The sequence below is a fragment of the Vanrija albida genome, assembly GCF_041260175.1.
Source record: "Vanrija albida strain AlHP1 chromosome Unknown contig_3, whole genome shotgun sequence".
NCBI classification, from domain to species: Eukaryota; Fungi; Basidiomycota; class Tremellomycetes; order Trichosporonales; family Trichosporonaceae; genus Vanrija; species Vanrija albida.
In genome coordinates this window covers 1936660-1963434 of record NW_027191422.1, presented here as the reverse complement: position 1 = coordinate 1963434, position 26775 = coordinate 1936660, and the positions used below count along the sequence as shown (strand labels likewise).

General features: G+C 63.0%; 8 protein-coding genes across 8 annotated transcripts; 2 read left to right on the top strand and 6 right to left on the bottom strand.

Moving 5' to 3' along the window:
* Positions 1-4315: 4315 nt before the first annotated feature.
* On the bottom strand, positions 4316-7239 carry CDC4 (SCF ubiquitin ligase complex subunit cdc4; the record flags this gene model as incomplete). The annotated part of the gene is made up of 3 exons (XM_069352563.1): positions 4316-5277; positions 5318-7092; positions 7136-7239. The coding sequence occupies 3 exons, from the start codon at positions 7237-7239 to the stop codon at positions 4316-4318; spliced, it is 2841 nt and encodes a 946-aa protein (XP_069209981.1).
* Positions 7240-8370: 1131 nt separating this feature from the next.
* Positions 8371-9425, bottom strand: Q8F55_004038 (uncharacterized protein; the record flags this gene model as incomplete). The annotated part of the gene is made up of 5 exons (XM_069352562.1): positions 8371-8562; positions 8713-8975; positions 9009-9079; positions 9118-9196; positions 9275-9425. 5 exons carry the CDS (start codon positions 9423-9425, stop codon positions 8371-8373), a joined length of 756 nt encoding a protein of 251 aa, XP_069209980.1.
* Positions 9426-9949: 524 nt separating this feature from the next.
* On the bottom strand, positions 9950-10856 carry YIP3_2 (Prenylated Rab acceptor 1; the record flags this gene model as incomplete). The annotated part of the gene is made up of 5 exons (XM_069352561.1): positions 9950-9977; positions 10024-10135; positions 10192-10263; positions 10356-10483; positions 10696-10856. 5 exons carry the CDS (start codon positions 10854-10856, stop codon positions 9950-9952), a joined length of 501 nt encoding a protein of 166 aa, XP_069209979.1.
* Positions 10857-11423: 567 nt separating this feature from the next.
* On the top strand, positions 11424-14140 carry Q8F55_004036 (uncharacterized protein; the record flags this gene model as incomplete). The annotated part of the gene is made up of 1 exon (XM_069352560.1): positions 11424-14140. One exon carries the CDS (start codon positions 11424-11426, stop codon positions 14136-14138), a length of 2715 nt encoding a protein of 904 aa, XP_069209978.1. The 3' UTR covers positions 14139-14140.
* Positions 14141-14539: 399 nt separating this feature from the next.
* Positions 14540-18342, bottom strand: Q8F55_004035 (uncharacterized protein; the record flags this gene model as incomplete). Its single annotated transcript, XM_069352559.1, has 2 exons — positions 14540-16594; positions 16642-18342. 2 exons carry the CDS (start codon positions 18340-18342, stop codon positions 14540-14542), a joined length of 3756 nt encoding a protein of 1251 aa, XP_069209977.1.
* Positions 18343-19441: 1099 nt separating this feature from the next.
* ARG8 (acetylornithine aminotransferase) lies at positions 19442-21101 on the top strand (the record flags this gene model as incomplete). The annotated part of the gene is made up of 2 exons (XM_069352558.1): positions 19442-19519; positions 19794-21101. 2 exons carry the CDS (start codon positions 19442-19444, stop codon positions 21099-21101), a joined length of 1386 nt encoding a protein of 461 aa, XP_069209976.1.
* A 340-nt stretch (positions 21102-21441) lies between these two features.
* Positions 21442-23484, bottom strand: ARB1 (ABC transporter ATP-binding protein arb1; the record flags this gene model as incomplete). The annotated part of the gene is made up of 4 exons (XM_069352557.1): positions 21442-22926; positions 22978-23068; positions 23116-23234; positions 23287-23484. The coding sequence occupies 4 exons, from the start codon at positions 23482-23484 to the stop codon at positions 21442-21444; spliced, it is 1893 nt and encodes a 630-aa protein (XP_069209975.1).
* Positions 23485-24010: 526 nt separating this feature from the next.
* On the bottom strand, positions 24011-26542 carry Q8F55_004032 (uncharacterized protein; the record flags this gene model as incomplete). The annotated part of the gene is made up of 4 exons (XM_069352556.1): positions 24011-24416; positions 24454-25643; positions 25707-25990; positions 26032-26542. The coding sequence occupies 4 exons, from the start codon at positions 26540-26542 to the stop codon at positions 24011-24013; spliced, it is 2391 nt and encodes a 796-aa protein (XP_069209974.1).
* Between the last annotated feature and the right edge of the window lie 233 nt (positions 26543-26775).

The following is a 26775-nucleotide window of genomic DNA, read 5'->3' as shown; positions in this document are numbered from 1 at the left end:
GAATCCAGTAAACGGGTCGCCCACCCACCAATCCCACCACCGCAAGCCACGAGAGCCCCAACAGATGTGACATGTGCTGCACGGCGGGCGGTGGGCAATTATGGGGTGGTTCTGCCTTGCATACCGCCCCGGGACGAGCTTATCTCGGAGCAGGGAGGGCGCGCGGCCCGCGAGTGCCGCGGGTCAGTCAGCTTCACATGTATCGCACCGCCGACTGACAACTGTCGCGCTTTGTTGTACTCAACCTCCCGGGTGGCTGTGACTGCGACTCGCCGCTGCACAGCGGCACTGCCCCGCCGTTCTGCTGTGCTCGGAATGCGGTCCCACAGCGACCGGCACCAGCGAGCGCGAGCGGCACGTCACTCCACGCTCCTCTGCGGGGGTCCAAAGCGGCCTCCACCGCCAGTCCCACTCTCTTTGACGTATCCCACGCACATGCCAAATTCCGAACAAGGCGTGTTTGGCATGCATCGGGGGCTGTCGTTTGGCAACACCCCTAAGCGTCGGCAGCAGGGTTGCATGTCAAGAGGGAGCAAGCAGCACCAGCAGATATCCCATGTCCTCGTGCGCTCTGACGCTGACGATGACGAGGACCGACGACCGATGTGGCGGCTGGGAGTCGTACGCCGACGCCATTGCCGATGCCCTTGCCTCGCGCCGCCGCCCCTCTATTGCCCCTCTACCCCTGTGCCGTTCGAATGAAGGGGTTTGGGCGGGGGTCGACCATCCGCATGCCAGCTGGGAGAACACCACTGCCGCTTGGCGCTAGGCGGTGACGCACGTCGTCGCACGCGCCGAAACAAACGTCTGGATATAGTCATTTTTCATTTTCGGGCACAAACGCCGGGCCGGTCAAGCTCTCAAGTTCTCGGCGATTATGACTCCAGCGTGCCCCCCTCCCGACTTAGTACATGCGAAGCACGAAACGGCGAGTAGACCGGCGCGTCGAGGCCCTGCGCCTGCGCGCCACTGTCACGGACCGTCACGCCGCTGCCCAGGTCGTCGTCATCGTCGCCGTCGTACCAGGTCGAGTGGCGTTGCCTCGTTGAGCAACTCTCGGATGCATGTTGCGCAGTCTAGCAGATCTGGACACATCCAACATGATACACAGAGCACCTCCGACAACTCCTCGTGACCAGGACGGATTCCGAAGAATCGGCGTCTGTGGAGCTGTCATTTGTCGTGACATGCAAACGCGCCGACCTGTGTCATCGTCTTGATTACGTGTAGGCTTATGTCGTGACGCCAATACGCGCCGCGTATCGGGACTGCCCGCTGCTATAGGGCGCCTGCATACGCGGCGCGTATCCCCCGAGGCCACATATCGTCGCGGCTTGTGGCGCGGCGTCTGGAGGCATCGCGCCTTCCATGCCCTACTCGGGGTGTAAAGGGGCGAGTGCTTCGATGGTGTGCATGCCGACAGGCGGCGAATACGCCGACCCGGCCGGGATCACAGCCGTCGTGAAGACGAGCCCTCGCATCCCTCGCGTTCCCCTGGCTTCCCCTCTCGACTCGGTTGCCCCTCCCTCCGCAGTGCCCCTCCCTCTGCAGTGCCTCTCCCTCCGCAGCACACACGCACGACTCCGGCCTCTGTGGCGTGCGCAGTCCCCCGAATGCTTGTGTGACTTCGTCGCACAATGGCACCACCACCCACTAGCGCCGCAACCCACCCACCCACCCCCTTGGGCTTTGCCCACTTGTGTGCGCAGCGGGGGGCGTACACGGCGACCGGACCCCTAATGTCGCGCGCTCGGTGGCAGGCCTTAGCCACTCCGGCTCTCATACCTTGTGGCCAATAGGTGCATCTTTGGGCCGTGCATGGCAGCATTCTAGTCGCTGCTGTCTTGCGCTCTTGCATTGCTGTGCGGCGTGTGGGGGTTCTGGGCTCGACGAGAGTAAGAGCGCAATCCCCCCTCCCCCAAAAAAACACAAGACCATGTCATGGCTTGAGATTCGGACTGTTGATTGGCGAATTGGTAATCTTAGTCGAGGTGGTCAGACAGCTCCACCGTTGCGACCTTAACAGTGCCGCCCGTGGCACCCAGATGCAAGAAAGCGTCACTGGGAGAATGCACTGCAGGAGGATGCACCGCTCGAAGAACGTACACAGACGTCGCTTGGGATCGAGGCGACGCTCGCTGTGGACAATTGGCCACTGTGAGGTTCCGAATGCTGCAAACTGACGTGGTCGGGCCTCTGCCTCGAGAGGGAACAGGCGTCCAAGTCCCCGCTACAGCTTATAGCCCGCTCGAACCGGCTGCAAGCAGTCCAGCTTATTTGTCGATAATTATTGCGCTCTGTCGTCCAATAACAGACGCTGTGAGGCCCTTCCAATGGCCTGACAGGCGTCGCGGGGAAGAATGGGCTCGAGGTAGGCTCCGCCTGAATGACAGTGGCGTCTGTCAGCATATCGAGTGAAGGGCGCCTGATTCAACAAGTCAGGTTCCTCTCACATGGGTAGCACCTCGTCTGATAAAAAACGGCGTCCGAGGCCGCTTTGCTCATGGGGGAGGCGAACGGCTCGCCTGGAGTCCTTGGCAGCCAGTGAGTCGGTGGTGGCGATCTTTCGTCGACGGCAGTCCACCAACCGCCCGTTCCACGGCAGAGATGATGCCCCGGAAAACGGGTACCACACGCAGCTAGAACGCGGATCTTGGTGTTGGAAGACTGAAAGACTGACCTGCTTGTTTCCTGTGGGCGCGACTGACCTCGTTCTACCCTTCCCATAGGTCCCGGAGGACCTCGCGCGAGGCGTCGCGAGTGGCAGCACACGAGCAATACTCGAGCAGCACACGAGCAGCACACGATCGGTGCCAAGGTGTCCCGGGCGTGTTTGCGCTCACTGGCCGTGCTTCGGCCGCCCTGCTCGACGCTCTTCGAGGCGCGGTGGCGCGCCAAGGCTCGGCGCTGAGGCAGGTTCCTGCTGATCCTAAGGACCACTATTCAGTCCGGAACTGGACAGGAAGGGCTGATCGTGTCCTGCTTGTGTGCTGACAATAGTCTCGATTCTTGCTGATCCGCCTAGCACGCGCCTCAGCGGGCCGAGGATGCCGGCGCCGCGTCGCGTCGCGTCTCCGTAGAACCCGGAGCGCGCGCCGCCGGATGTCGACGTACCTCGCCGATCGGGATCGACGCGTTCCTGTCGACGAGGAGGCAGTCGTCCCGCTACTCGATAGCCACCGCCAACAAGGTCGAGGTCTACTGATTCGCGAGGATGCGGGTCGCAGATCCGGATTGTCCGGGGCGCGACTCGGTCGTGCCGCCGCTGCCTCCCGCGCGGGAGGCTGTGCGCCGCGTCCGCCACTTTTAAGACGGCTCAAACCACCGCTACGTTGCTACACTTGCCACCCACGAGGTAGACACTGCATGCCCCGGCGCCTCAGCACCGCCACCCCTCACCGCCGACTGCGAGGCAGTGCCGGCACAGCGACGGCGACGACGACGGCGACGCGCCGGCGCCAAACTCTAATTCGCGCATGCCTCGCGCGCGCAAACCTAAAATCAAGGTTGGACCCAGCCAGCTGCTTTATTAACCCGACGTCGTAGTCGCTCTATTGCTCACCCGCTCGCTCACTCCGCAACTGCACCGCACACCGCTTCCCTCCCAGAGAGGGGCACTGAGCGCGAGTGCTTGCCGCTCACTTCCGTCGGCCGTCGTCCGGGGCGGCTCCAGTTCGCGTCCTTGCCTCGCTGCCCCTCAGTAAGAGGGATGGCAAGACGCTCTCCCTGCCCTCTGCCTCACACCCTCCTCCTCGAGCCTCCCAATACCGCTACAGCGGTGCACGAGGCGGTGCCGGCGCGGGCAGCACAGCCCGGCTGCACTACTGCGCTATGCGACGTCGCGGCCAGTCGCGCGTCGCAGCTTGCCCTCTCCCCCGTCCTCAACGCTCGCTGCGCCTAGAGATAGCCCACTGCCACCCTGGACCATCTGCGACGGTTGCCCAGGCGATAGCGACGAGGCGGTGCGGCGGGACTGGACAGCAAGACTGGCACTCTTCAAGGCGGTGCAGATGGGTCGCGTGTCGTAAATGAGCACACTGGGTCAAGCATGTTAAGTCGTGACCAGGCCAGGTCCCGTCGGCCGAGCCAGGCACCTCCCCTGGCTGCCAGTCAGCTACTGCCTGCGCCGCCCGCCCCGGCTCCACTCGACGTAATGCTCATGCATAATGGACAAGGACGACGCGACTGATGTAACGGTACCGATTACTTACACAGGAAGAATACACTAGATACTGAACCTCGAATGATGCTGGAATGCGCAATGCCAGCGCGGCTGCTCGTCGTAACCTATCCACACTAACCCCCCCCTCCCCCCCTACTCCACATCCTCTGCCATCACCGTGTCCTCGTCGGGAAAGAGCTCGTCCTGCTCCTCGCTGGAGCCACTAACGCCGGACGAGCTGCCAGCCCCGCCGTCGTCAATGTTGACATCCCCAGCGATGCTAATGTCGCCTCCAGTGGTAGCAGCATCGTCGACGATCGTCGGTGTGGCCGTCGAGCCCCACGTGCCCTGGGTGGACGACGCTGCGGCGAGGCGACTGGGCGACCCACTGCGCGTCCGGTTCATGCGCAGAGCATCGGCAACCCCGCTGCGGTTGGCCAACCGGTTTGACCGGCGCGCCTGCGGGCTGACGCCAAGCTTGCGCAACATCTCGGCCGTCTCGGGTGACGGCACGCGACTGTCTCTTGTCGACACCGAGTCGAGGTCGAGGTCCTGGAGGTCGTCCGATTGGTACGTCTGAGGCTCTCTGGGGTTGCCCCTCTCCCACGGCGGACGGCGCAGCCTGTCGAGGCGTTCGTTGTCGATGCCAGATGGGTCGGGCTCGGAGCCAAAGTCAAAGACATCGAACACCGTGTTGCCGGCTCTGTTGGATGCCGCGACCAGCAGGTTGCCGTGGAAGGCCACCTGCCACACGGAGGAAATGCCAACAATGAGGTCACGCACACACTGGCCAGTGCGAATGTCCCAGAGCTTGAGAGTGCCATCGCTGCCGCTCACAACCTTGGTCTCATCGTGCTGGAAACACGTGATGGCCGCAGCATGCGACGAGAGGACATGCTTGAGCTCGTGCGTGTTGGCGTCCCACACGCGCAGAGAGGCGTCTGCCGCAGCCGACACAATGTAGTTTGGTGACGCGCCTAGCAGGCCGACCAACGATGTGTGGCCCGTCAACGTGTGCAGGCACGTTCCAGTGGCAATGTCCCAGACCTTGACCGTGTTGTCCATCGATCCCGAAGCGCAGCGGTTGCGGAAGCGGTCGTAGACGATGCTATAGACTGGGATTGTTAGCATGTATCAACTCGCTCCTCTCCTCACCCTTCTGCTCATGGCCAAACAGCACGTGGATACACGTGCCCTTGACAATGTCCCAGACTCGAACAGTCTTGTCGTACGACCCCGAGACACAGATCCGACCGTGAGCCGCGAGCGCGCGCACTGCCTCCGAGTGTCCTTCGAGATGGTGGACGTGGAAGGGGTTCTGCTCCGGCGGCACATGTGCGTCCGACCCGCGGGTGGAGCTCATGTACGCAGGCTCGCCCTTCTTGGGCAGCTTCCAGACACGGAGAGATGCGTCTCTTGATCCGGTGACGATCATGGGGTACGGGGGCTGGTACTCGCCCGTCGCCTCGTCAAACACGGGCTCGACAATCTGCAGGCACCGAACAGTCGATGTGTGTCCAAAGAAGACGTGCGACTGCTGGAGCGACTCGAGGTCCCAGACACGGACGGTGCGATCAGTGGATCCACTGACGAGCGTGTCACCCTTGTACTCGAGCGCCCAGACACCGCCCTCGTGTCCGTCGAGGCGCTTCTTGAGCTGGCCAGTGCGTGTGCAGTAGATGTTGATCGAGTGGTCATCGGACGCCGAGACAATCTTGTCCTCGTCAAACTGCACGCAGGTGACAACATTGGTACCGTGGCCCGCAAACGACGTGTGCTGCGGTCTCGAATTGAGCCAGTTGCGCCTCGAGACGTGGCGACGGCGGTAAATGTGCTTGAGTGGGGTCGGGCGGTCGTCTTGCGTGGATGGTGATGGTGCGTCGTTGACATTAAGCATGGCGACAGGAATGTTGGTGACCGACATCATCGATTCGTCCTCGCTCGGCGTGCCTGCCTTCTTGGACACTGCGCGATGTCTGCTCGCCTTCCAGTCGAGCGTCTCGAACCGGCGCTGAATCTTGATCTCCTCCTCGCTCTCAACGCCGTGGCCATACCACAGTCCGTCCTCGAGGAGACGGGTGCGCCACACGGAGCGCTCGCTGTCGACCATCTTGCGCCACTTCTTGCTGACTCTTGCCGAGGCCGCGAGACTCTGGACGTCGACCTTGCGCAGAACCTGGACTGCAATCTCATGCGGCAGGAGGGCCAAGAAGTCGCGCTTGAGCGCCGTCGACGCAAACGCCGAGATTCTCTGAATCGTCGGCATGCGCGACCGCCGGAACAAGTGCATGAGCACGTGCTGCTGCACCTTGGAGGGCAGGAGCTCGAAGTGTGAGACGATCGAGGGCAGGCTCAGGAGCGTAGCGACCTCGAGACCCGATCCGAGCGATGGCGTCGACGACGATGGCGAGAGCTCGCGGTCCTCGGCCCCCGGCGACGGTAAGGGCGAGAGGAGGGCGCTGCTACCGTCGGGTGGCGAGGTGATGTCCTCGCTCGCCCGAATCTTCTTCCTCACACCCCCCTCGTCGAGGGCGTCGGTGGCAGAACTGCTCCCAACCGTCGTTGCCGGACGACTCCGCTCGTGCGGACGCTTGCGCACCTCCTTGCTCTTAACCTTGTTGAGGTACCCCGCGAGGCCGACGCGCTCGTCGTTGCCACTGGACGGATACGACCGCGTCCAGCCCGGGCCACACGTCTCGCCTGGAATACCCGCGTCATCCGGCAGGATATTGCCGTCCTCCTGCACGAGGACGCGCCTCCCACCGAGCGTCAGCGCGACGAAACGCATATCGTCGGGCGTGGGCTCATTGGCGAGCGGGTACCCCTCCGACGAGGAGAGATGCGTCGGCATGGGGATGGCGTCGGGCACAGGGATACGGGGGAGGGGAATGGGCGCGAACGACGTCGTGGTGCGCGTCGTGTGGGTAACTCTGCGGCGTAGTCAGCTTTGCAGGTCGCTCCACAGCAACTTACACCGTCTCGACGACCGCGTCCTCCATCTTGAGAACGGGGCCATCACGCGTCCACACGAGCCCGCTACGCGACGACGGGCCGGCATGTGGGTGTTGCTGGTCCATTGTGATTGGCAGTGTTGAGGTGGGCTGGCCGAGAACAGCAGGCAGACTCGCGGCTGAAAGTGTGAGCGACGCGTCTGGTGGAGCGCGTGTGGGGGTGGAGGGGGGACAATGCAGGAGAAGTAATGTGCTCTGGCCGCGCACGATCAGTGCAGCAGCGTGCGCCGGGCGGCGAGAAGCATGGGGTGGGTGCACTGGGTGGTGGTTGATGGATCTGGCTGGGGACAAGGACGAGGGAAGGCCAGACGGACAAGGGTCGCGCGTCGACCAAAAGTGGAGGTCGGACGCGGCGGCGAGCAAACCTGCGGCGGGCGTGTACTCACTCTTGTCCCGAAACTCTGTTGGATAGGGCGTGCTCGCGTGCTCGTCGTTGTGGGCTCGAGCAGGGCAGCGGCGCGAGACAAAGGTCAGAGGCGCAGAGTACCAGAGTGGGCCGAAACGCGCTCAGTCGCCCGAGTGGTGCGCGTGATCGTCCCGGGCGGCGGGGGAGGCGGCGAAAAGCGCGGGGGGAAGAGGGGGGGTGTCGCAGTCGGCTGCTGAGCGTCAGCGATAACTGCCTGCTGCCTGCTGGCCTGGAGACTCGACGTACCGAGTTGTAGCTTGGTTGTGGCCGACGACGAGTGTTTGACGAGGAATGATGGAATGAACAAGTCCAAGTTGGGACTGATGACGAAACTGCACCCGCCCGTCCGCAGCCCGTGAGACGCGACGGACAATGAGGGACGACTACGACGACGGCGACGACGCTGGCTCTTGCGTGCGTTTGTGGGTCGCTGTCCTTTTACACGGCGAGTCGAGACGAGAATGCACAAGCAACGTCGCGACGATCCAGCAAAGGAGGCAGGGATTATATAGCCAGAGAAAGGCATCGCCCTGGGTGGTAAGCGGGCGCCCGCCCGAAACACAAGCTGGGCGCGGGGTGGACATGTGCGCGAGACACCTGTGCCGCACCGCACCTCGCTGGCCGACTGACTGCAACTGGAACACTGAATGCAGGCGAGATACTGCAGCCTTGGCGGGCCTCGCCGCTCCCCGCGCCGCCGGGCCCGAGGCAGCCTGCAGCTTCTCACTTGTGCATAGTGTCTGACTACAGCCCACCTCGCTGTCTCGGCCGGCCCGGCACAGGCATTCTGTCTACTTTGCCAGCGGCTTGCCGGCGTTGACGGCGCCGCTGACCTTCCACGCGCCGAGGATGGCATCGACGACATCCTGCACGCCGTCGCCCTGGCGCACAGAGGTGAAGAGGGTCGGGCCCGACTCGCGCATGAGCGCCGCGTCGCGGCGCATGACGTCGAGCGACGCGCCGACGTGGGGCGCCAGGTCGGTCTGGCGTCAGCGCTTGCGGCACCCACAAACCCACCTTGTTGATAACCAGCAGGTCGGACTGCGAGATGCCCGGGCCGCCCTTGCGCGGCACCTTGTCACCTCCCGACACGTCGATCTGGGGTGAGCCGTCGTTCTGGGTGATGCACCCACCACGTAGATGATGTAGTCTGCCAGCTCGCGCGAGTAGTTTGCCGCGAGGTTGTCGCCGCCGCTCTCGACGAGGAGGAGCTGCGTCTCAAACTCGGCGTGGAGCTCCTCCAGCGCGTGCAGGTTGGCCGAGATGTCCTCGCGGATCGCGGCGTGCGGGCAGCCGCCCGTCTCGATGGCGCGGATGCGCGACTTGTCCGAGAGCGCCTCGTTGCGGATCAGGAACTCCTGGTCCTCGCGCGTGAAGATGTCGTTGGTGACCACGGCTGGGGGTCAGCGGCGATGCCAGGGCTACCCACCAATGTTGTACGTGTCACGGAGGGCGCGGCACAGCGCGAGCAGCAGCGCCGTCTTGCCCGAGCCGACAGGGCTGGGGGCGTCAGCTCGAGCCTCCAGCCCGCTACCTACCCGCCGATGCCGATGGTGAAGGCGCGCTCGTTCCAGTCGCGGCCAGAGTAGTCGGGCATGTCGCGCTCCGAGAACTTGCCTGGGCCGTCAGTTAGTTTGGGCGAGCTAGCCGCGGCCGGCGATAACGACGACGGCGCCGGCGCAGACCCCAACCCACCGGCATGCTCCATGATCTCGTGCGTGTGGCCGTGCTCGTTGGGGCCGTGGTCGTGCGAATGGCTGTGGCCCGCGTCGTGGCTGTGGGGGGCCGCGCCGTTGGTCGCCGAGCCCGAGAGCTGGTTCTCAAAGGTGCAGACTTTCTGGGCCATGGTGCTGGGATGGGAGGGTGAGTGGATGGGTAGAAGCGAATGCGGGTGTTCCGTGAGAGTTGAGGGAGTTGATGGAGTAGCTAGCAAGTGGACAAGATTGCATCGGCGTCTCCGAGCAGTCTCGCTCGCAGACGCCGGCCGCTAGGCCCAAAGCAAGGGCATGATTCCAGTTTGGGTCGCATTGTCCGACTCCCACGGACACACCACCATACAGCCACAACCAACGACGTCACTCGACCAATCTACGCTGCACGATAAGCGCCTCACGTCCGACCTTTGCTTCCGCAACCACCCAAACGGGTCACAACCAACTCCACCCGACGTCGTCCTCGACTGCGACTCGCCTCCAGTCACAGCACCTATGCATACGTTTCCAGTCAGAAAGATACACGCGCCGGTGAGGCACCGACGCCAGTCTATGTGTGGTCCAAGGCACAAAGATCGAGGTGTCCAGCACGCCCCACTATGGAGACCGCGGCACTCCGGTGATCTTGCGCCGCAGTCCGCGGGCCTTTGCCGCCAGCCTAGACCGTCTCGAGGCCGGCATACTCGCTGCGATACGTCAGCGCTGAAACAAGAGGGTTCAATCAGCACTCACCTCTCGACACCAGGCTCAAGAAATCCAGCGTGGGCACCGATGATACATCCCGACGAGCCGACGAGCCAGAAGAAGGTCGCGAATGGCGCCGAGAAGTAGAGGAGGGGAATGCCTAGAATTCCGGTCAGCATAGGCCTGGGAAAGCACGACAGTGACGTAGCGACATACCAATGACGAACAGCGTGGTGTACAGGTTCTGCGGCGTGATCGTCTTGCCGTTGAACTCGATGGGCTCGGGGACTGGGATGTGAGCCGCGTGCCGTAAGGAATCTCTGGTGGAGCTCTCCACGAGCCGCAAGCAGCCGAATGGCTCCCACCGGCACACCACTTACCGAAACGGCTGATGGCGAAGAAGCCTCCGATGAGGAAGCCAAGGGCAATGAGGAGGGTGGGGTTGGTGATGAGCGAGTAGACGGCGAGCAGGGCGATGATGATCACGTAGTTGGCCGAGAAGTAGCGGCTGGGGGGTGTCAGTTGGGTCGTCCGGGGTCGCCGGGGCAGCGAGGAATGTGCGTGGTCGTCGGAGGAAGGCAGGCGGCCGGTCAAGGTGGAGGCGGTGCTCGGCGCGTGCGTGTACGGTACGCAGTGGAGCAGCTGCCTTCCCTCGGCGCTCGCCATCGTTGCCACCGACCAGCCCAGCACTGCAACCGGCGCCGGTGCCGTCCCGCTCACATGTTGTAGCTTGCGCGCTTCATGTAGTCGCTCCAGTCCTTTGGACGCGAGATGCGGGTGACATCGAAGAACTCGCCGACTGGGCGGAAAGCGCCGAGACGCGTCTCCTTGAGGGAGCGGACGTGCTCCTGCGCCGTGTTGAGGTATCCGACCATATCCATGTTGGCGGTGGAGTGTTGGGGGTAGTGGTGGTGGTGTTTGTGGGTGAAAGAGTTGAGAGTAAAGAGCAAAGTGAGTTGTTGACTTGGAGTTTGAAGCAACGCGACGTGGCATAAACACAAAATGAATTGCCACGGGTTAGCCAGGCGCGCGGTAACCAACGACGACGACGCGGGCGGCGCGGGCACAGGCGGAGGGAGGCACACGCGGCGTGCGGCTGGCTGGCTGGCTGGCTGGCTGGGCGGTTGGCTGACAGGCAACTAGGAACGGGTGTGCCAGCGTGTGCGGGTGGCAACTACCGCACAGCCACGGCTTGTATAGCACCCCCATTTAAAAGCAAGCTTACGTAACTGTACCCCACTTCCCCCGATTCCACTCGACTGCACCATCACTCTCTTTGTCATTCGACAGACGACGACGACGACGGACGACGGGAGCCAACAGCCGACGCGTCCTTCCCTTCCTTGGCCTTGCCTTTCAACTCTCCATTCCTCTCACACTAGACAGGGTCTGGCATTCAACTACAGCGCAGACGGGCGCTCACAACCCTCTCCCGACACACACACACAATGGCCATCCCGCCAGAAGACGTGCCGCCGCCCAACGGCGGCAGCAGCGCACAGCCTCCACCGCCGTCGCCGCCGGTCGCGTCCGACCGCCTCGCCGCCGCCGTTCCGCCACCCCAGGCCGTCGAGCACGTTTCCGCCGTCGACACGCTTCTCAAGCGCGACGCCCTGCGAAGCGTAAAGGGCTACAGCGCTGTCGTGGCCAAGCCCTTCCTGCCCATTTTCGTCCCTCCCAATCCCCTACGAGTGCAGGATGGCAAGATTATTGGCATGCCCGACCTCCCTGCAGACCTCCCACCGTCTGCCGCCGTCATGGCCAGCAAGCAGCTCACCCAGCAGCTCACCGATGCTCTGGAAAGCCGCAACATCCGCGCTGTGTCTATCACAAAGTTCCGCAGAGCCAAGGCCAAGGCGCCTCCCCGGCCAACCTCTGAGCAGCCCGGCCCTGCGCCACTCGCCGTCACTAGCTACCTCAACGCGCGCCTCTTCAGCGGCCCGCAGCGAGCTGCGTACTATATCCCAATCCCAATCGACACGGACGGCAACATTATCGACGAGATCCCGCTCCCTCCCGGCACGCGGGCCGACGAGGCGGCCAGGATCAATGCCAATGTCGCCTGGGCTGCCCAACGAGTCCACAAACAGAACGTGTCCGCGGTGTGGACAGAGGGCGCCTCGGACGAACTCAATTTCGTCCTCATCCCCGTGGACCGCGATGGTGTCCCGAAAGACATGTCGCGCTTGCCGTCCCTACGACCTGCAGACCCAGCGGACGCGACACAGTTCAACGTTGCGCTGGCTGCAACGTTTGGAGACAAGCTCGGCTTTGTGGCCGCACGCGACGCATCGCGCGTGAGCTCCCCCTCCGACTCAGCTCCAGCCACATCTGCCCTGCCTTCGTCAACGCAGCATCCTTCCTTGACCTGGCGCTCTTCCGAACCGCTACCCCCACAACAGGCCGAGCCTCAACACGTCTGGATTGCTGTGCCAGTCAACGAACAAGGTCAACCCATCAACACCAGCCAGCTACCATTGCCCCCTAGCCTGTCAGGCTACCCAGCTGAAAAAGCTGCCGCCCGACGCGCGGACATAGCTCGCCAACTTGAGGTTGGTGGCTCCGTGGCTTGGATTGTTCATCTGGAAAAGACTTCGGCAGCGACCGGCTCGAAAGCTGTAGTCAATGAGGTGACTCATTACGTGGCAGTCCAGGTGGACCGTGATGGCAAACCGGTTGGTGCGCCAGGCCTCCCAAACAACTTGACCCCGGACAAGGCCGCCCAGGTTTCCGCCCGCCTCCTCGAAGACGTTCGCGACAGCGCGCAAAGCTCGGAATCCAGACCGTCAACACAACCACGCCAAGATGCGTCGCTGTCTCTCGCCGATAGTCTAAACACCCCTCGGTTCAGCCGGGAGGGCCTTGATTTTGACCCCAAGCTCGCGTCTCGTCCACCACCCCCACCCGGCGTGGGCAATGTGACATGGATCCCTGTGCCCATCGGCCCGGATGGCAAGGTAGTCGGCACGCCGCGCCTGCCTCGTAATGTGTCGCCTATCCAGGCCCCCGATCTTCATGCCTCGATTATCGAAGGCCTAAACCGTGGCGCGAATGTCAAGATGGTTCCTGCTCAGCCACAAATGCAACAGCCTTCTGGGACCCCCCAGCTCGTCCACTGGATCGCTGTCCCAGTTGACAGTGATGGCAAACCCACGGGCCTGCCACATTTGCCCTACAGATACCCTTCTGCTGAGGACACCAAGATTCGCACAACCTTGGCGAAGGAACTCGAGGGGCGCGCCTCCATGACGGCCAGGCTTATTGCCGACCCGGCGACACCGCCCCCCGCGCCTGCAGTCCCTTTCTTTCACCGTCCCCCCGCCCCCGCGCCTGCCCCACTGGCAGACGCAGAGCCCACCCCCCAACCTGCAACATTCCACCTTGCTCCGCCCGCCCGGCACGCTGCTCCGGCCATCACGCCGCCCAAGGAGAAGTGCCTCACGTGGTGCTCGCAGCAAGCCGACGCGCCGGCCATGTGCCGCATGTGGTGTCTCCGGAAGCGGATCGACGTTCCGAGGACGCAGACCGAGGCGCTCGCGCGGCTTCGGCCAGGCGGCGGCGAAGGGGTAGACGACAACAAGCCCGCATCCCCCGCATGGACGCTGGCCGACGCCGTCCGGGCGCCGTTCGAGGCCCTCCGCGTCGGTATCAGCCCGTACTCGATCGTCTATGTCAAGGGCACGACCGAGGGCGTCGTCGGCAGGTACCAGGAGGAGCTCGAGGGCGACGACGGCATCTACGACTTTGGCCCGCTGAGCCGCCACGCGCCGCCCGATCTCGCGCGCAAGAGCACGGGCGGGTTCGAGTGGCTCGACTGGGGCGAGAGCGGCCGCATGGTGCATGTGCCCCTGCTGTCGGTTTTTGGCCCGGTCGTCAACCTCCCAACAAACGTCGAAAAGGTGTTTGGAGCGCCGTTCCGCGTCGCCCAGGCCAACAGCGGCGCCCTCTCCGACGGCGTGCACGCGCGCATGGTCAGCCGCATGGTCGAGGATATCCGGAACGGAGGTGCCATCGACATTCTCGGCAAGATTTCCAACAAGTGGTTCCCCAAGAACCCGACCCCCACCAACAACAGCATCCCGCCCTCTGAGCAGGGCACGGCATCAGGCAACAAGACAAACTCATCAAAGAAGGAGAAGGAGGCCGAGGGCAAGGGCGAGTAGACTTGTCGACAGCATCTACATTACACACTCTCATTGAATCAATGGCGATCCGGGCGCCCCTGTACACACACACACCCGGTCGATCTAGACCACGCTAGACTGTTTGTACACGTCAGAAATGCATCGCCTCAAGAGCCACATGTGGGTAGCAGCAGCAGTATACGGAGCAGCCACGACCGTGGCGGATTTTGTGTTGGCGCGAGGGTTGGGGTAGTGATGTCGGGGTGAGCTAGAGGTGCAGGGTAGTAGTAGAGGTTGATAGAGATGGCTAGATTGCAGATGGTGGTGGGTGTGCAGGGTAGTCGGGGGAATGAGTGTGGGTACGAGGGCGACAGGGCATCAAATGAGGAGAATCCGATGAGAGAGGTATCGCGGGGTACAGTGTTCTTGTTGGAGACAGTTTACGAGTGTGAGACCTGCACGTTGGCCAGACCTTGCGTCACGCCGTCGACAGACGCGTTGAACCGCTGGTTGTTGCCTGCGTTGGCCGGCGGGAAGTAGGTCCCCGTGGCCGTGTTGGGCGAGCTCGTGGTCGTAGGGCTGGGAGGCACAGGTGCAAAGCTCGCCTGGGGGCCGCCGAGCGCACGAGCAAAGTTGAGCTGCGTAATGTCTAAGCTCTGCGTCCTGGTGCCGACGGCGCGCGAAGGGTGCGCATGGCTGTGGGACAGGGCGTGTGCGTGACCCGGGGTGTGGTGCGGCGTGGGGTGCACGCTAGAGCCACTGCTGTTGCGGAGCTTCTCCTCGAGCGTCGAGTCAGAGCCCCGCTTCGAAAGCTCGCCAGGACCGCCGGGGGCCGCAGATCCGCCAGGAGCTGGCGGCGCGCCGGGAGCAGCGGGCTGCCAGTAGTCGGGGACGTTGAAGGCCAGAGGGCCAGCGAACCCGAGGTTGTTGTCGCCGTAGGGCGTAGTTGGCACGTTGGTGGACGCCGAAGGGGGCGCCGAGCCGTCAAAGAGCGCCTTGACGTTGGTAGGGGACACTTGGGGCCTGCGGTTAGGGCGCGAATCGCCGTCCGCACCCTCCGCCTTACTCGTCGATAACAGCTTCGAGTCAAAGTGCGAGAACGCGTCGGCAAACGAGTCGACGCGCTTCTGAGCGTTGGGGAGGTAGACCTGGAGGTTGTGCTTGGCAAGGAACTCTTCGAGCGAGTCGTGGACAGTGCTCAAGAAGTCGATGCTGCTACGCTGGCAGCGGAACTTGAAGATGGCCTCGTCGCCCTGACCGAATCTCGGCGACGGCGAGATGGCGATCTGGTGGTCCCGCTTAATACGCTCGGTGAAGAGTACAAACTCGGTTGACGTCACGAGGCGCGTGAGCTCGGCACTAGGTGGGACGTGCAGGTCGGCCTCAAAGGGAACGTGGTCGAGGAGCATAGCGACGGCAATGTGCACCTGGCTCTCGGGGCCAAAGATGGTGACCGTGTCAGAGGCCGTCTCCTTGTTGGGGAAGCGGACTGTCGAGTTGGTCTTGCGCTCAATGTCGTGGATGAAAATGCTCTTCTCGCCGAGAAGGGTGCGGTGGTAGCGGCGGGGGATGTTGACGCTGTCGATCGTGTAGTCCTTGTCCTTGGGGCTGACCAGCTCCATGACGGCGGCCTTGAGCGACTCGAGGGCGATGGCATTCTTGGCCGGCGTGCGCGCAACGACGTTGTCCTCGTTGTCGAGGTATCCGCCGAGCTGGGCAAACTCTTCGGCGTTGGAGAACTTGACATACACACCGTACATCTTCATGATGCGTTGGATGTTCTTGCCACCAACGCCGATGATGCGCTTGTGGTAGCCTTCCGGGACGTGGAACGACACCTCGGCGGGGAGCTCCTCCTGCAGCATCGACAGACCCTGCAGCGCGGCCATGTCCTGGCCGGAAATGTCCATGAGGAAGTTGTAGTCGTTGAAGGTCTCAAACTTGATACGAACGCCACAGACCTTCATAATCTTGTTGATCTTGCCGTTCTTCTTACCCGAGATGAACTCGCGGTGCTCGTTGGCAAGCTCGATCTGGAAGCGGATCTCGTGGTGGAACGACTTGATGACGTCGAGCTCGAGAACCTTGACCACGGCGGCCTGCACCTCCTTCTCCAGGCCGTGCATCTCAAAGCAGTTGCTCTTGAAGACGACCTCGGCGCCAGTGGCCTGCGAGATGCGCTTCAAGATGGGCTGCATTTGAGGAGGGTTGAGCGTTGCCTGGGGCATGAGGACGTCAAACGACACGGGTAAGAGCCAGAAGCTGGCGACGTAGAACTGGCAGGCGAGGGCCATGACGCTGCGAATCGTGCGCTCAATGTTGACTCTGTGGTCGCCAAACACGGTGATCAATGAGGCTTGAGAGCCAACCGAGGGGACTTGGATGTAGGTGCCGTTGTCGCACATGATGTTGCGGATGTCATCGATGCGTTCGGACAAGAGCCAGTCGAGCTTGCGGGGCAGAATGGCCGTGTCACGAGAGATCACAAGCTTGCTCTGTAGGGGGTTAGCTTCGGCGATCAGGAATCCTTAGCTGCACCTACCTTCTGAACAGCGACAGTAAGCAGCATGTCTCTGGCGCGCTGGACGCCAAAGAACTCGCCCGTGATCCAGATCTGGCTGGCTTTGCCGAGCATGCCCTGCTCGCCGGAGTGGACGGAGAGACCGGGGTGGGGGCCCTGGCCAAACTGACCCATGCCCATCTCGCCGGGGCCGAGAGGCATGCCGCCCATAGGCGCAGTGCCCATCGAGACGTGCATGTGGCTCTGTCCAAAGCCCATCGGCGACATACCGATCATGGGCTGGCCGATGGGCTGACCCATCGGGGAGCCCATTGCACGGTTACCGAAGCCGGGACCGCCGTGGCCATTGGTCATCTGGCTCATGCCCGACATGCCGGTGGGGGTCATCTGGATTGGGCCCTGCTGGTGAGGAGGAGGGCCGTGGGGAGCATGCGGACCGTGGCCGTGGGGACCAGGGTGAGGCGCGCCGTGAGGTCCACCATGGGGACCGGCGGGGCCGGTGGGCATCGACCACTGCTGGACGCCGGGGCCAGTGTACGGCATGCCGCGCGTGGTCTGGGGGTTGATGTGCAGGGGCTGGGGCGAGTACGGGTAGTGGACGTGCTGCTGGGGGTTGTAGACTGGCTGGTTTGTGCCACGCTGCGGGGGCGGCGGGCCATGCGGAGTGTGCGGGGGAGGAACGGCAGGCATGCCCATGCCCATGCCGCTGGCATAGTTGATGCCACCCATGCGCGGGGCCATGCCCTGGGCACCGTAGCCGACGTTGACACGGTTGTAGCCCACACCCTGCTGGGATCCAGGCTGCGGGGGGTTGAGGACGCCAACCAGTGGCGTAGGGAAGTAGATGTTTGTCGCCGTCTCCTCCTGGATCGACTGGATGACAGATCTCTTGCGCCCCGCGATAATCGCATGGAGCTTGTAATCAATATCACAGGCCTCGGAGTGCAGGCCGGATAACTCATCAAGCACGACCAACAGGCGGACCTTGGCGAGCTCAATGCTCTCGACCGAGCCGGTGATGACGAGCTCGCACATGCGCTCAGTCTCGAGGCTGTACGAAGGCACGGCTGGCGTGCCGTTCGAAGTGTCGACGGGTGACTGCTGCTCGGCCTCGGGCGACGGCTGCTGGTCGTCCTTGGAGCTCGAGTCGGGGTCGGACGTAGCCAACACCGCACCGCTGGCACCAACCGAGCCGGGGATCTCAGTGTTGAGCACGGCAATGTGTGCGCGCGTGTCGCTGGCAATCTCGTCGAGACGGTGCTTGACGTCGGCCTTGAGCGGTGACATTGGCGCGAGGGGCTTCTCGAGAATGTCGGAGCGGGCGACCTTGAGCGTCGTGCGGTTGTCGCGCGGCGTCTCGCGGAGGAGGGCACCGCGCGCGCCCATCACGGCCTGGTACCCGCCCGAGATGTGGAAGTTGAAGACTGACGGGCCGACGCCGGGGGCCTCGTCGGGCGACTGTCCACCGTCGGCGACAGCATTCTCGCGGGTCACGGTGACGAGGCATCCTTCTCTCGAAGTGATGTCGTTGCACAACTTTTGGACCTCTTCCCACTCGCGCTCGGCCTGGGCAGCGTCCTGCGGGCCTAGGCCATGCGGGTGAGGCGGGCTGGCAGGAGCGCCGGGCTTGGACTGCGATGGGGTGGCACGCGGGGGCGACGGCGATCGGTGCGAGCTCGACGGCGAGCGCTTGAAGGTGAACGAGGTGGTGTACAGGTCCATGGTGATGGGTAGCTGGCGGCTAGCGTCAAGGATGCGGTATCAAGTGGTCTGGAGGTGTCAGTGGGGGACGGGGGAGGTGGACCGGATGATGGGGACTGGCAATCACTGCGAGTTGCCCAGCAACGCAGCAAGGTCGCGCCGAGGCGTTGCGGAATTGACGCGGTACTCACCAGGTATGCACTCTGTCTAGCAGAGCGAGCGGGGTACCAGGACGCGGCTGACAGCGTAAGACGTCTACTGCAAGAGACTGGGCGCGTGCCGGTGCCAGAGAACGGAGCGGGCGACGTCGCAGGAAGGGAGAAACGCGCGTCGTCGTCGTGGTCGTTGTCTGTGGCCGAGCGATGAAGATGGGACAAGGAAGGGAACAAGTGGTAGCTGCCCGGCGCGTGCTGCTCTGTCGGTCAGGTGCAGACTGTGCGCATGTGCCGCTGTGGTGTGCGATGAGGAAGAGTAGTTTGTACGAATGGAGGGTGTGGGAGATGGAGGTCGTTGTCGTCTCGAACAGATGACGGGAACGGTGCCGTAGCGAGGGGGGGAAGGCGACGGGGGGAGGGAAGGGGACGAGAGGGGTGAGAAAGATTGCACCGAAGTCATGAGCAGACTTCACGTGGGAGGGAGAGAGCACGAGATGGCAGCGGGGTATTGATTCCGTGGCGCAGAGCTTGTTCTCCACTTCCAAATGCATACAGCTGGCTGCTGGAGCGAGGGTCATGACGTAGAGAGGCCAGCAGGATGTAAAGCAGGGGTGAGTGCATGCATAGGAAGAGGTATGCGGGCTGGGCAGCAGCTGGTCACGGTAAGCCATCGCGCCGCACGCTTGACGCGAGACTGAATACATGGGCCAAAACTGGGGACCGCACGCGTCGAGAGCGCATGACGGCAGGAGCGCAGAGGGGTGGGCGGATTAGGACCTGCATTAGAGCCACTATCCTAATCACCCCGAAGTCATTAGCCCCACCCCTAACCCCCTCCACTTCCGACTCCGCGGCCTCCGCCCGAGTCATATCGCGCGAGTCAACTAGGCGCTGGCAAAAGTTGGCCCGGAGCAACGCGACGAGATAAATATCGACTCGGGCGATCCCTCTTCCCCCACAACACCATGTCCGTCGCCCGCCTCTCCAAGGTCCTCCCCCGCGCCGCGCGCGTGCGCGCGTACGCCACGGCGTCGGGATTGAAGGTGAGTGCGAGCCTCGGGGGGAGGGGGGGAGCAAGTGCGATGGGGAGGTGGAGGGTGGTATCGGCGGTCTGGCTGCTGCCTCGTGGCTGGCCCATGCCAGGTGCTGCGAGGGCTCGCAGCGCCGGCCTACAGCCTGGTGGGGTCGGACACGGCGTCCTCGCCGGCACAGCCTCGTCGCGACCGTTGCGACCCACGCCCCCTCCGCCCCCCGGTACCCCCCGCGCATCGCCGCCATGTCCGACTCGCCGGACTCGCCCGCTCACACCCCACCCAGCCCAACACGTCCTACCTCGCCGAAACGCACCCCGACACGGCGCCCGAGGCGACGCACGACCTGATCAAGGAGCACTCGTCGTACCTGCTCAACACGTATGCGCGCCCGCCCATCCTCTTCACGCAGGGCAAGGGGCTCAAGCTGACGGATTCCGCGGGGCGCGAGTACCTCGACTTTGCGGCGGGTATCGCCGTCCTGGCGCTCGGGCACGCCGACGACGGCGTCAACAAGGTGCTGGCCGAGCAGAGCCAGGTGCTTGCGCACGCGTCCAACGTGTACTGGAACGAGTGGGCCGGCGCGCTCGCCAAATCCCTCGTCGACAAGACGCGCGAGGCCGGCGCCCTCGGCCTCACCCCCTCGTCGGGCGGCGCCAAGGTCTTCTTCTCCAACAGCGGGACCGAGGCCAACGAGGGCGCGCTCAAGTTCGCGCGCAAGGTCGGCAAGGACCGCGGCGGGGAGAAGAAAACCGGCATCGTGTGCTTCTCCAACGGCTTCCACGGGCGCAGCTTCGGCGCGCTGAGCGTCACCACCAACCCGAAGTACCAGGCGCCGTTTGCGCCGCTCGTCCCTGACGTGCATGTGGGCGAGTACAACGTGGCCGACAAGGCGACGATCGACGCGCTCATCAACGAGACGACGTGCGGCGTCATCCTCGAGCCGATCCAGGGCGAGGGCGGTATCGGGACAGCCTCGCCCGAGTTCCTCTCCGCCGTCGCGGCCCGCGCGCGCGAGGTCGGCGCAGTGCTCATCTACGACGAGATTCAGTGCGGGCTGTACCGCACCGGCGAGCTGTGGGCGCACGGCAGCCTCCCGGCCGCCGCGCACCCCGACATCGTGACCATGGCCAAGCCGCTCGCGAACGGCTTCCCGATCGGCGCCATCCTCGTGCGCGACGAGGTGGCCGACGCCATCGGCGTCGGCTCGCACGGCACCACGTTCGGGGGCCAGCCCCTCGCCACCAGGCTCGGGCACTACGTCCTCGGCCGGCTGTCGGAGCCTGAGTTCACCCAGCACATCAAGGACGTGTCGGCCCACCTCGATGGCCTTGTGTCGCGCTTGCCAAAGCTCTTCCCGAGCCTCATCAAGGACGAGACGCGCGGCCGCGGCCTCATCCGCGGCATCCCGTTCAAGAACGAGGCCCACCCCGCCCGCGTCATGGCGCTCGCCCGCCAGCGCGGCGTCCTCGCCCTCACGGCCGGCAAGGACGCCGTCCGCCTCATCCCCGCGCTCACCGTCTCCAAGGAGGAGTGCGACCACGCGCTCGGCGTGATTGAGAGCGTGCTCACCATCCTCGAGAAGGAGCAGTAGTTGTAGAAGAAAGGCATTTGGGTAAATCATGCATGTTAGAGTAGGATGGTCGGTGGCTTGGTGCGGGCTGTCAGTTGTAGTCGCCGCCACTAACTCGACCGCCACATTCCTCGTGCGCTCGCTTCGCTCGCGCACTCGCGCGACGTCTCCGTAACAGTGCATCTCAATTCTACACGCCCGCCCACTCGGGCAAGACACTATTGGGGGGATGGAAAGAGGCGTGAAATTGTAATTGATGCAGTCTATGCTCTCGACAACACTGGTCTACCAGCCGATCCAGCCGGGCGGGGTCGCGAGCAGGCGCCCATGCACCCACACGCGTGGCGCACCACTACACTCCTTAGGCAATACCCTTGGTGGCAGTCTTGGACAGCAGCTGCGCCTTCTCAATCTGCGCCTGCGAGCGCTTGGCAAGCGAACGCTTGTAGTCGACAATCGTAACGTCGTCCTTGGTCAGGTTGACAACCTTGCGGTCCTTGACCTCCCACAGGTCCTGGGCAACCTGCGAAATGAGACGGAAGTCGTGCGAGACGATAACGACACCACCCTCGAACTCGTTGATGGCGCGCGCAAGCGAGTCGATCGAGGCCATGTCCAAGTGGTTGGTAGGCTCGTCGAGGAGCAGAACGTGGGGGTGCTCCATGGCAAGCTGGGCGAAACACACACGGTTGCGGAGACCGTCCGAGAGCTGGTTGATGGGGTTGGTCTGGTGGGCACCCGTGATACCGAAGCGGCCGACCTGCTGGCGCCAGAACTGAATGTCCTTCTCGGGGAACTTCTCGCGGTACATGCTCTGCAGGAACTCGACGGGCGACTTGTCGTAGGGCAGCTGGTCCGCAGAGTGCTGCGAGTACTTTGCGAGCTTGAGCGCAGAGTGGCGCTTGATCTCACCCTCGACGGGGTTGAGGTCACCAGTGATAAGGTTGAGGAGCGTAGACTTGCCGGTACCGTTGTCACCGACAATGGCGATACGCGAGTCCATGTCGATACCAAAGTTGAGGCCCTGGTAGAGGTAGTCCCTCTTCTCGCCAGAGTACGAGAAGGCAACGTCGTTGAAGGCGATAATCGGAGGGGGGAGCTTCTTGATGTCCTCAAAGTTGAAGCGCAGGAGCTTGGGCTGCTCAATCTTCTCAATAAGACCAGCAGCCTCCATCTTGTCGATAATCTTCTGCTTCGACTTGGCCTGCTTGACCAAGTTGGCGTAGGTACCGGCCGACGCAATGAACTTCTTGATGTGCGCAATCTCCTCCTGCTGCTTAGTGTAGGCCTTCATCTGGTTGACTTCGTTCTCGGCCTTGGTGCGGACGTAGGTCGTGTAGTTACCACCGTAGTACTGGAGGGTCTTCTTGGGCGTGAGGTCGATCATGTTGGTGCACACAGTGTCCATGAAATCAGCCGAGTGCGACGTGAGGACGAGAATGTGGTTGTACGTGGCGAGGTAAGCCTCGAGCCACACGACGGCGCCAAGGTCCAAGTGCGACGTAGGCTCGTCGAGGATGAGCAGGTGGGGCTTGATGAAGAGGGCACGGGCAAGGGCGACACGCATACGCCAACCACCAGACATGTCCTTGGTGGGCTTGGCGAGCATCTTGGGGCCGAAGCCGAGACCCGAGAGAATGGCACCGGCCTTGGCCTCGAAGGTCGAGGGGTCCATCTCCTCGAGCTCCTCGTAGATCATCTCGAGCTGGAGCTCGTCGACCTCGTCGGCGGTGGCGAGGTCCTCGGCGAGCTGCTCGAGACGGGCGACTTTCTCCTTGGCCGAGTTGACAATGTAGTCGACGGCGTTGACCTCCGAGGGCTCGGCGGCGCCGGAAACGAGGTAGATCTGTGGGTGTTAAAACTTCGGCTCCGACCGTCCACCATCATCACCACTCACGTCAATGTGCTCGGGGATCTCGACGTCGCGGTCGGCAAGCGACTGGAAGAAGGTCGACTTGCCCGAGCCGTTCTCACCGAGGAGACCGTAGCTGCGCCGTCAGTACTCGTCCCCCCTCTGCACGCGATCAGCACTGACCGCTGGCCGTAGTTGAGGGCAATCTCGGCACCCTCGATGAGGAGGCGACCGTGGAACGAGAGCGTGTACTGGTCGATCTTGATGTCGCGCGACTTGGGGTCCGAGACGAGGACACCGTTCTGGGCGTGTCAGAACAATGTCGCGGGCCGCCGCCACCGGCCAACAACTTACAGCGCTACGGTCAGTGGCGAGGTTAAGCTTCTTCATCTGGGCCTGGGCGTCGTTCAGGTCGGCGAACGAGCCGTTGGCCGAGATGGCGGGCGTGTCGCCGGCGGTCGAGGCGGCGGGGGTCGACTTGACCGAGCCGTTCTTGCTGGCCTTGGCGGCCTTCTCTGCGAGACGCTTCTGCTTGGAAGCGGAGGGGGCCATTTTGGGTGGGCGGGGGGGACGGGGCGGGGGTGGTTTACAGAGAGAGGAAAGTTTTGGCGGTGCTGGTCGACCGCTTTTTTAATTGACAAGACGACACGAAAGGGAGTCGAGACTTGTACAATAGGAGAAAGAATGGGGAGAGTTGAGGTCGGATAGAGAGTGTGCAGCCAAGTTGCAGGTGGACCGTGGCTGGCAGCGTCCGTCGTCGCAGTGGCCACTGAAAACTCGTCCAAAGTCGTCGTCCTGTGACGCTGGCTGAAAGCTTTTGAAACATGTGGGGGGCAAAATTAAAGTGAGGGGGGTGGAGCCACGGGAGCAAACTCGCGTGGCCTCGCCCATTCAGTCAATCGCCTCGGCTTGAAATGTCAAGCGCTCATGCCTTGCAATCCTCGCCTTCGACGTCATTCCCGTCCTTCTTGTCCAAGTCTTCATGCAATTGTAGTCTATTAACTGCACGACTCCATGGCAGAGTCGCAGCCTAGTAATCCCTAATGAGAGCACCACCCTCTTCTTCACCCCCCTCCTCCTACCACTTGATCCACTCGCCGTACATGTTGGGTCGCTCCCCACGCAAGTAGGCCTCAAATGTCCTCTTGAGAACAGTCGACCAGCTCAGATCCGCCTGGTCCGCCAACAGGTCTGCCGGCTCGTCATCGCCCTCGCCCACCTCCTCACCCCGAGAAGACCTGAGCGAGCGCTGGCTCTTCTCCGCCTCCAGAGAAGAGAGCGCAGCCTGTCTGGCCGCCTCGCGCAGGATGGCGTCACCCTTGGAGAACCTGGGGCCAAGGTCGGGCCAGTTGCGCGACGGGTCGAACGGAAGCCACCAGAAGTTGTGGAAGTGGTACGAGAATGCGCCGCGGAAGAAGCCATCAAAGCCAAGCTGTTCTGGGCCAGCAGTCTCAAACTTGTCGTTGGAAAAGAAGTAGGAGAACCTGGGTGGTCAGTAATGGCAGACAATGTTAAACTCACTCGGGGAAGTAGGGGAATGGCGGGCGGTCGCGCTGGTACCGCTCCATGTTGATCCACGCGGGGTCGAAGAGAGCGTCGGGAATGCGGAACAGAAGCTTGTCCAGGCCAGCGTCCTGGAGATATCTCGTCACCGTCATAGGGTGGAAGTCGAGACCGTTCTCCAGAGCCGTCTTGAAGAGGAACGAGCTGAGAGCCGAGTGCTTGTGTAGTTTGAGGACGGCCGTGTTGTACTTTGCGTGCCAACTCCAGCGGTACGCAAACTGGCCGCGGTAGTTCCAAAGCTCCTCCCAGTCGCGCAGGAAGAGAGTGTCAGCGTCGAGGTAGATACCACCAAAGCGGTGGGTAACGACAAAGCGGGCCAGGTCGGAGAGGATGACGGAGAGGCGGTCGTAGTCGGACTCGGACGTCGAGCCGACCTTCTCAAACAGACCGTCCTTCTTCGTCTTGGCCTCGACTTCGGTGTCGGTGTCTTCCGCATCATCGCCATCCACCTTGGAGGTTTCCTTGGTGGCTGTCGACTTCTTGGACTTTGACTCCTTGTACACGTTGCCGCCCGAGTTGAAGATGGAGAGCTTGCGCCAGTAGGGCTGCAGCTCGGCCACGCCGTCCAGCTGCTCGGTGGTGTTCCACATCTTGAACTTGACAACGTCGCGGAAGCGCTCGTGGAGGAAGGGGGCCGACCAGGGGTTGGTCGCGAGCTGCTCAAACATGTCGCGCTTGGCCGTGGGGTTGGGGACAGCGGCAGCCGGGCCAGGGTTGATCCAAACCCAGAACTGCGAGCGACAAGTCGACTGGACGACATCGCTCGAGTCGGTGGCAGGGCGGTGAAGACCAAGGTTCTGGGTGAAAAGGAACGACATGATGGCCATGTACGGCTTGTCGCTGAACGGCCCAGCCCAGAACATGTGGAACAGACGAGGGTGGTCGGGGTCACATGGGTCATCGCGCTCGAGGAATGGCTCAGTCACGGGCAGAGGGGGGCCGAGGCTGAGGGCCGTCCGGGAGAGGTTGGGCTCGCGGGGCGTCGTAGCAGGCGGGACCGGGGTCCACTCGTCGGTGAGGTCGGGAACGGTGAAAGGCTTCTCCATAAACGACTGCTTGAACGAGGCGAGGTGCTCGGCGCTGCGGACACGCTTGCCGTTGTCAAGGTTGCCGCCAATGCGAAGGAGCTCGAGGCAGTCGCGAACATACTGCGCAATTGTTAGCGGTGTACTCTTGCTGCGGGCAACGTCGCCGCCAAGACCAGTCCCTACCTTGTTGGTACCAAAGTCGCATTTCTGCAGAATAATGTCAAGGTCGACTGTCGAGCCGGGCAGAGGGCGGGGTGGAAATCCCGGGTTCTCAAGGACCGTGTCCCATGGGCTCAAGTAGGTGCGCTCGGGCCCCTTGCCGACAAGCTTGTGATTGGAAGGCGCGGCCTGCTGCAGCCGAGCCTGCTGGAGAGCAGCGGGCTTGTCTGCAGGTTGTCTACCGGAGAGCAGTGAGGCGGGTACGACGGGGTTGATGAGACCGGCTTCGATGGGGACGCTGGCGGGGGCTGGGCAAAGTCAGCGACAAACTAGACGCGCCGAAATTCACCATCGGCAACGCTCGGATGGTGTCCACTTAGGACCTCCCATTCCCAGATCTTTGCGGCCTCCTCGGGGGTGATAACGAGCGTGCTGGGGTCGGTGAAGGGTGGGCTCCAGCCGCTACGACCGCTGGGCTGCGACCTGAAGCCAACAAGGAAGAAGGCGAGGGAAATTAGCCCAGCGACGAGAAGCGCGAGCTTGATGATGGGATGGAACCGCGAGATGCGTGCGACAATCTTTGGCGGGATGGGCACCGGGATGCGCACGTAGCGGCTGTGTCGGGGCTGGTAGTATGATCTGGGACCGAGGCCGTTGCTCGAGCCTGGCTTGTCGCTGGACAGGAAGGGGAGATGGGGGATGGGGACGACCACAATCGTGTACCATCGCGATCCACCTCCAAACGTCGGCGTCGTCGGCGACGACAGGCCAAACTTTTCATTGTCACCAGTGAAGATGGGCAATGGGGACCGTCTTGGGCCGGGGGGTATATGCCGTTTTGTCTGGCCAAAGAGGGACATGATGGTGTCGAGCGAGCTTGATCAGGTCGTGCTTGCTAGTAGGGCTGCGTGTTTGTCGTCGTCGATCGAGCTTTTTTGAAAAGCAGAGAGACGAGGCGTCGGCGCGTGGACGAGGAGCGCGAGGAGCACGCGCGTGCGCGTGGATTGTAAACGATTGCGGCGTCGAGAGAGAGAGACGAGACGAGGTGTCGTTTGGTGCTGGTGCCGCCGCTGGTGCCGCCGTGGTTGTAGGG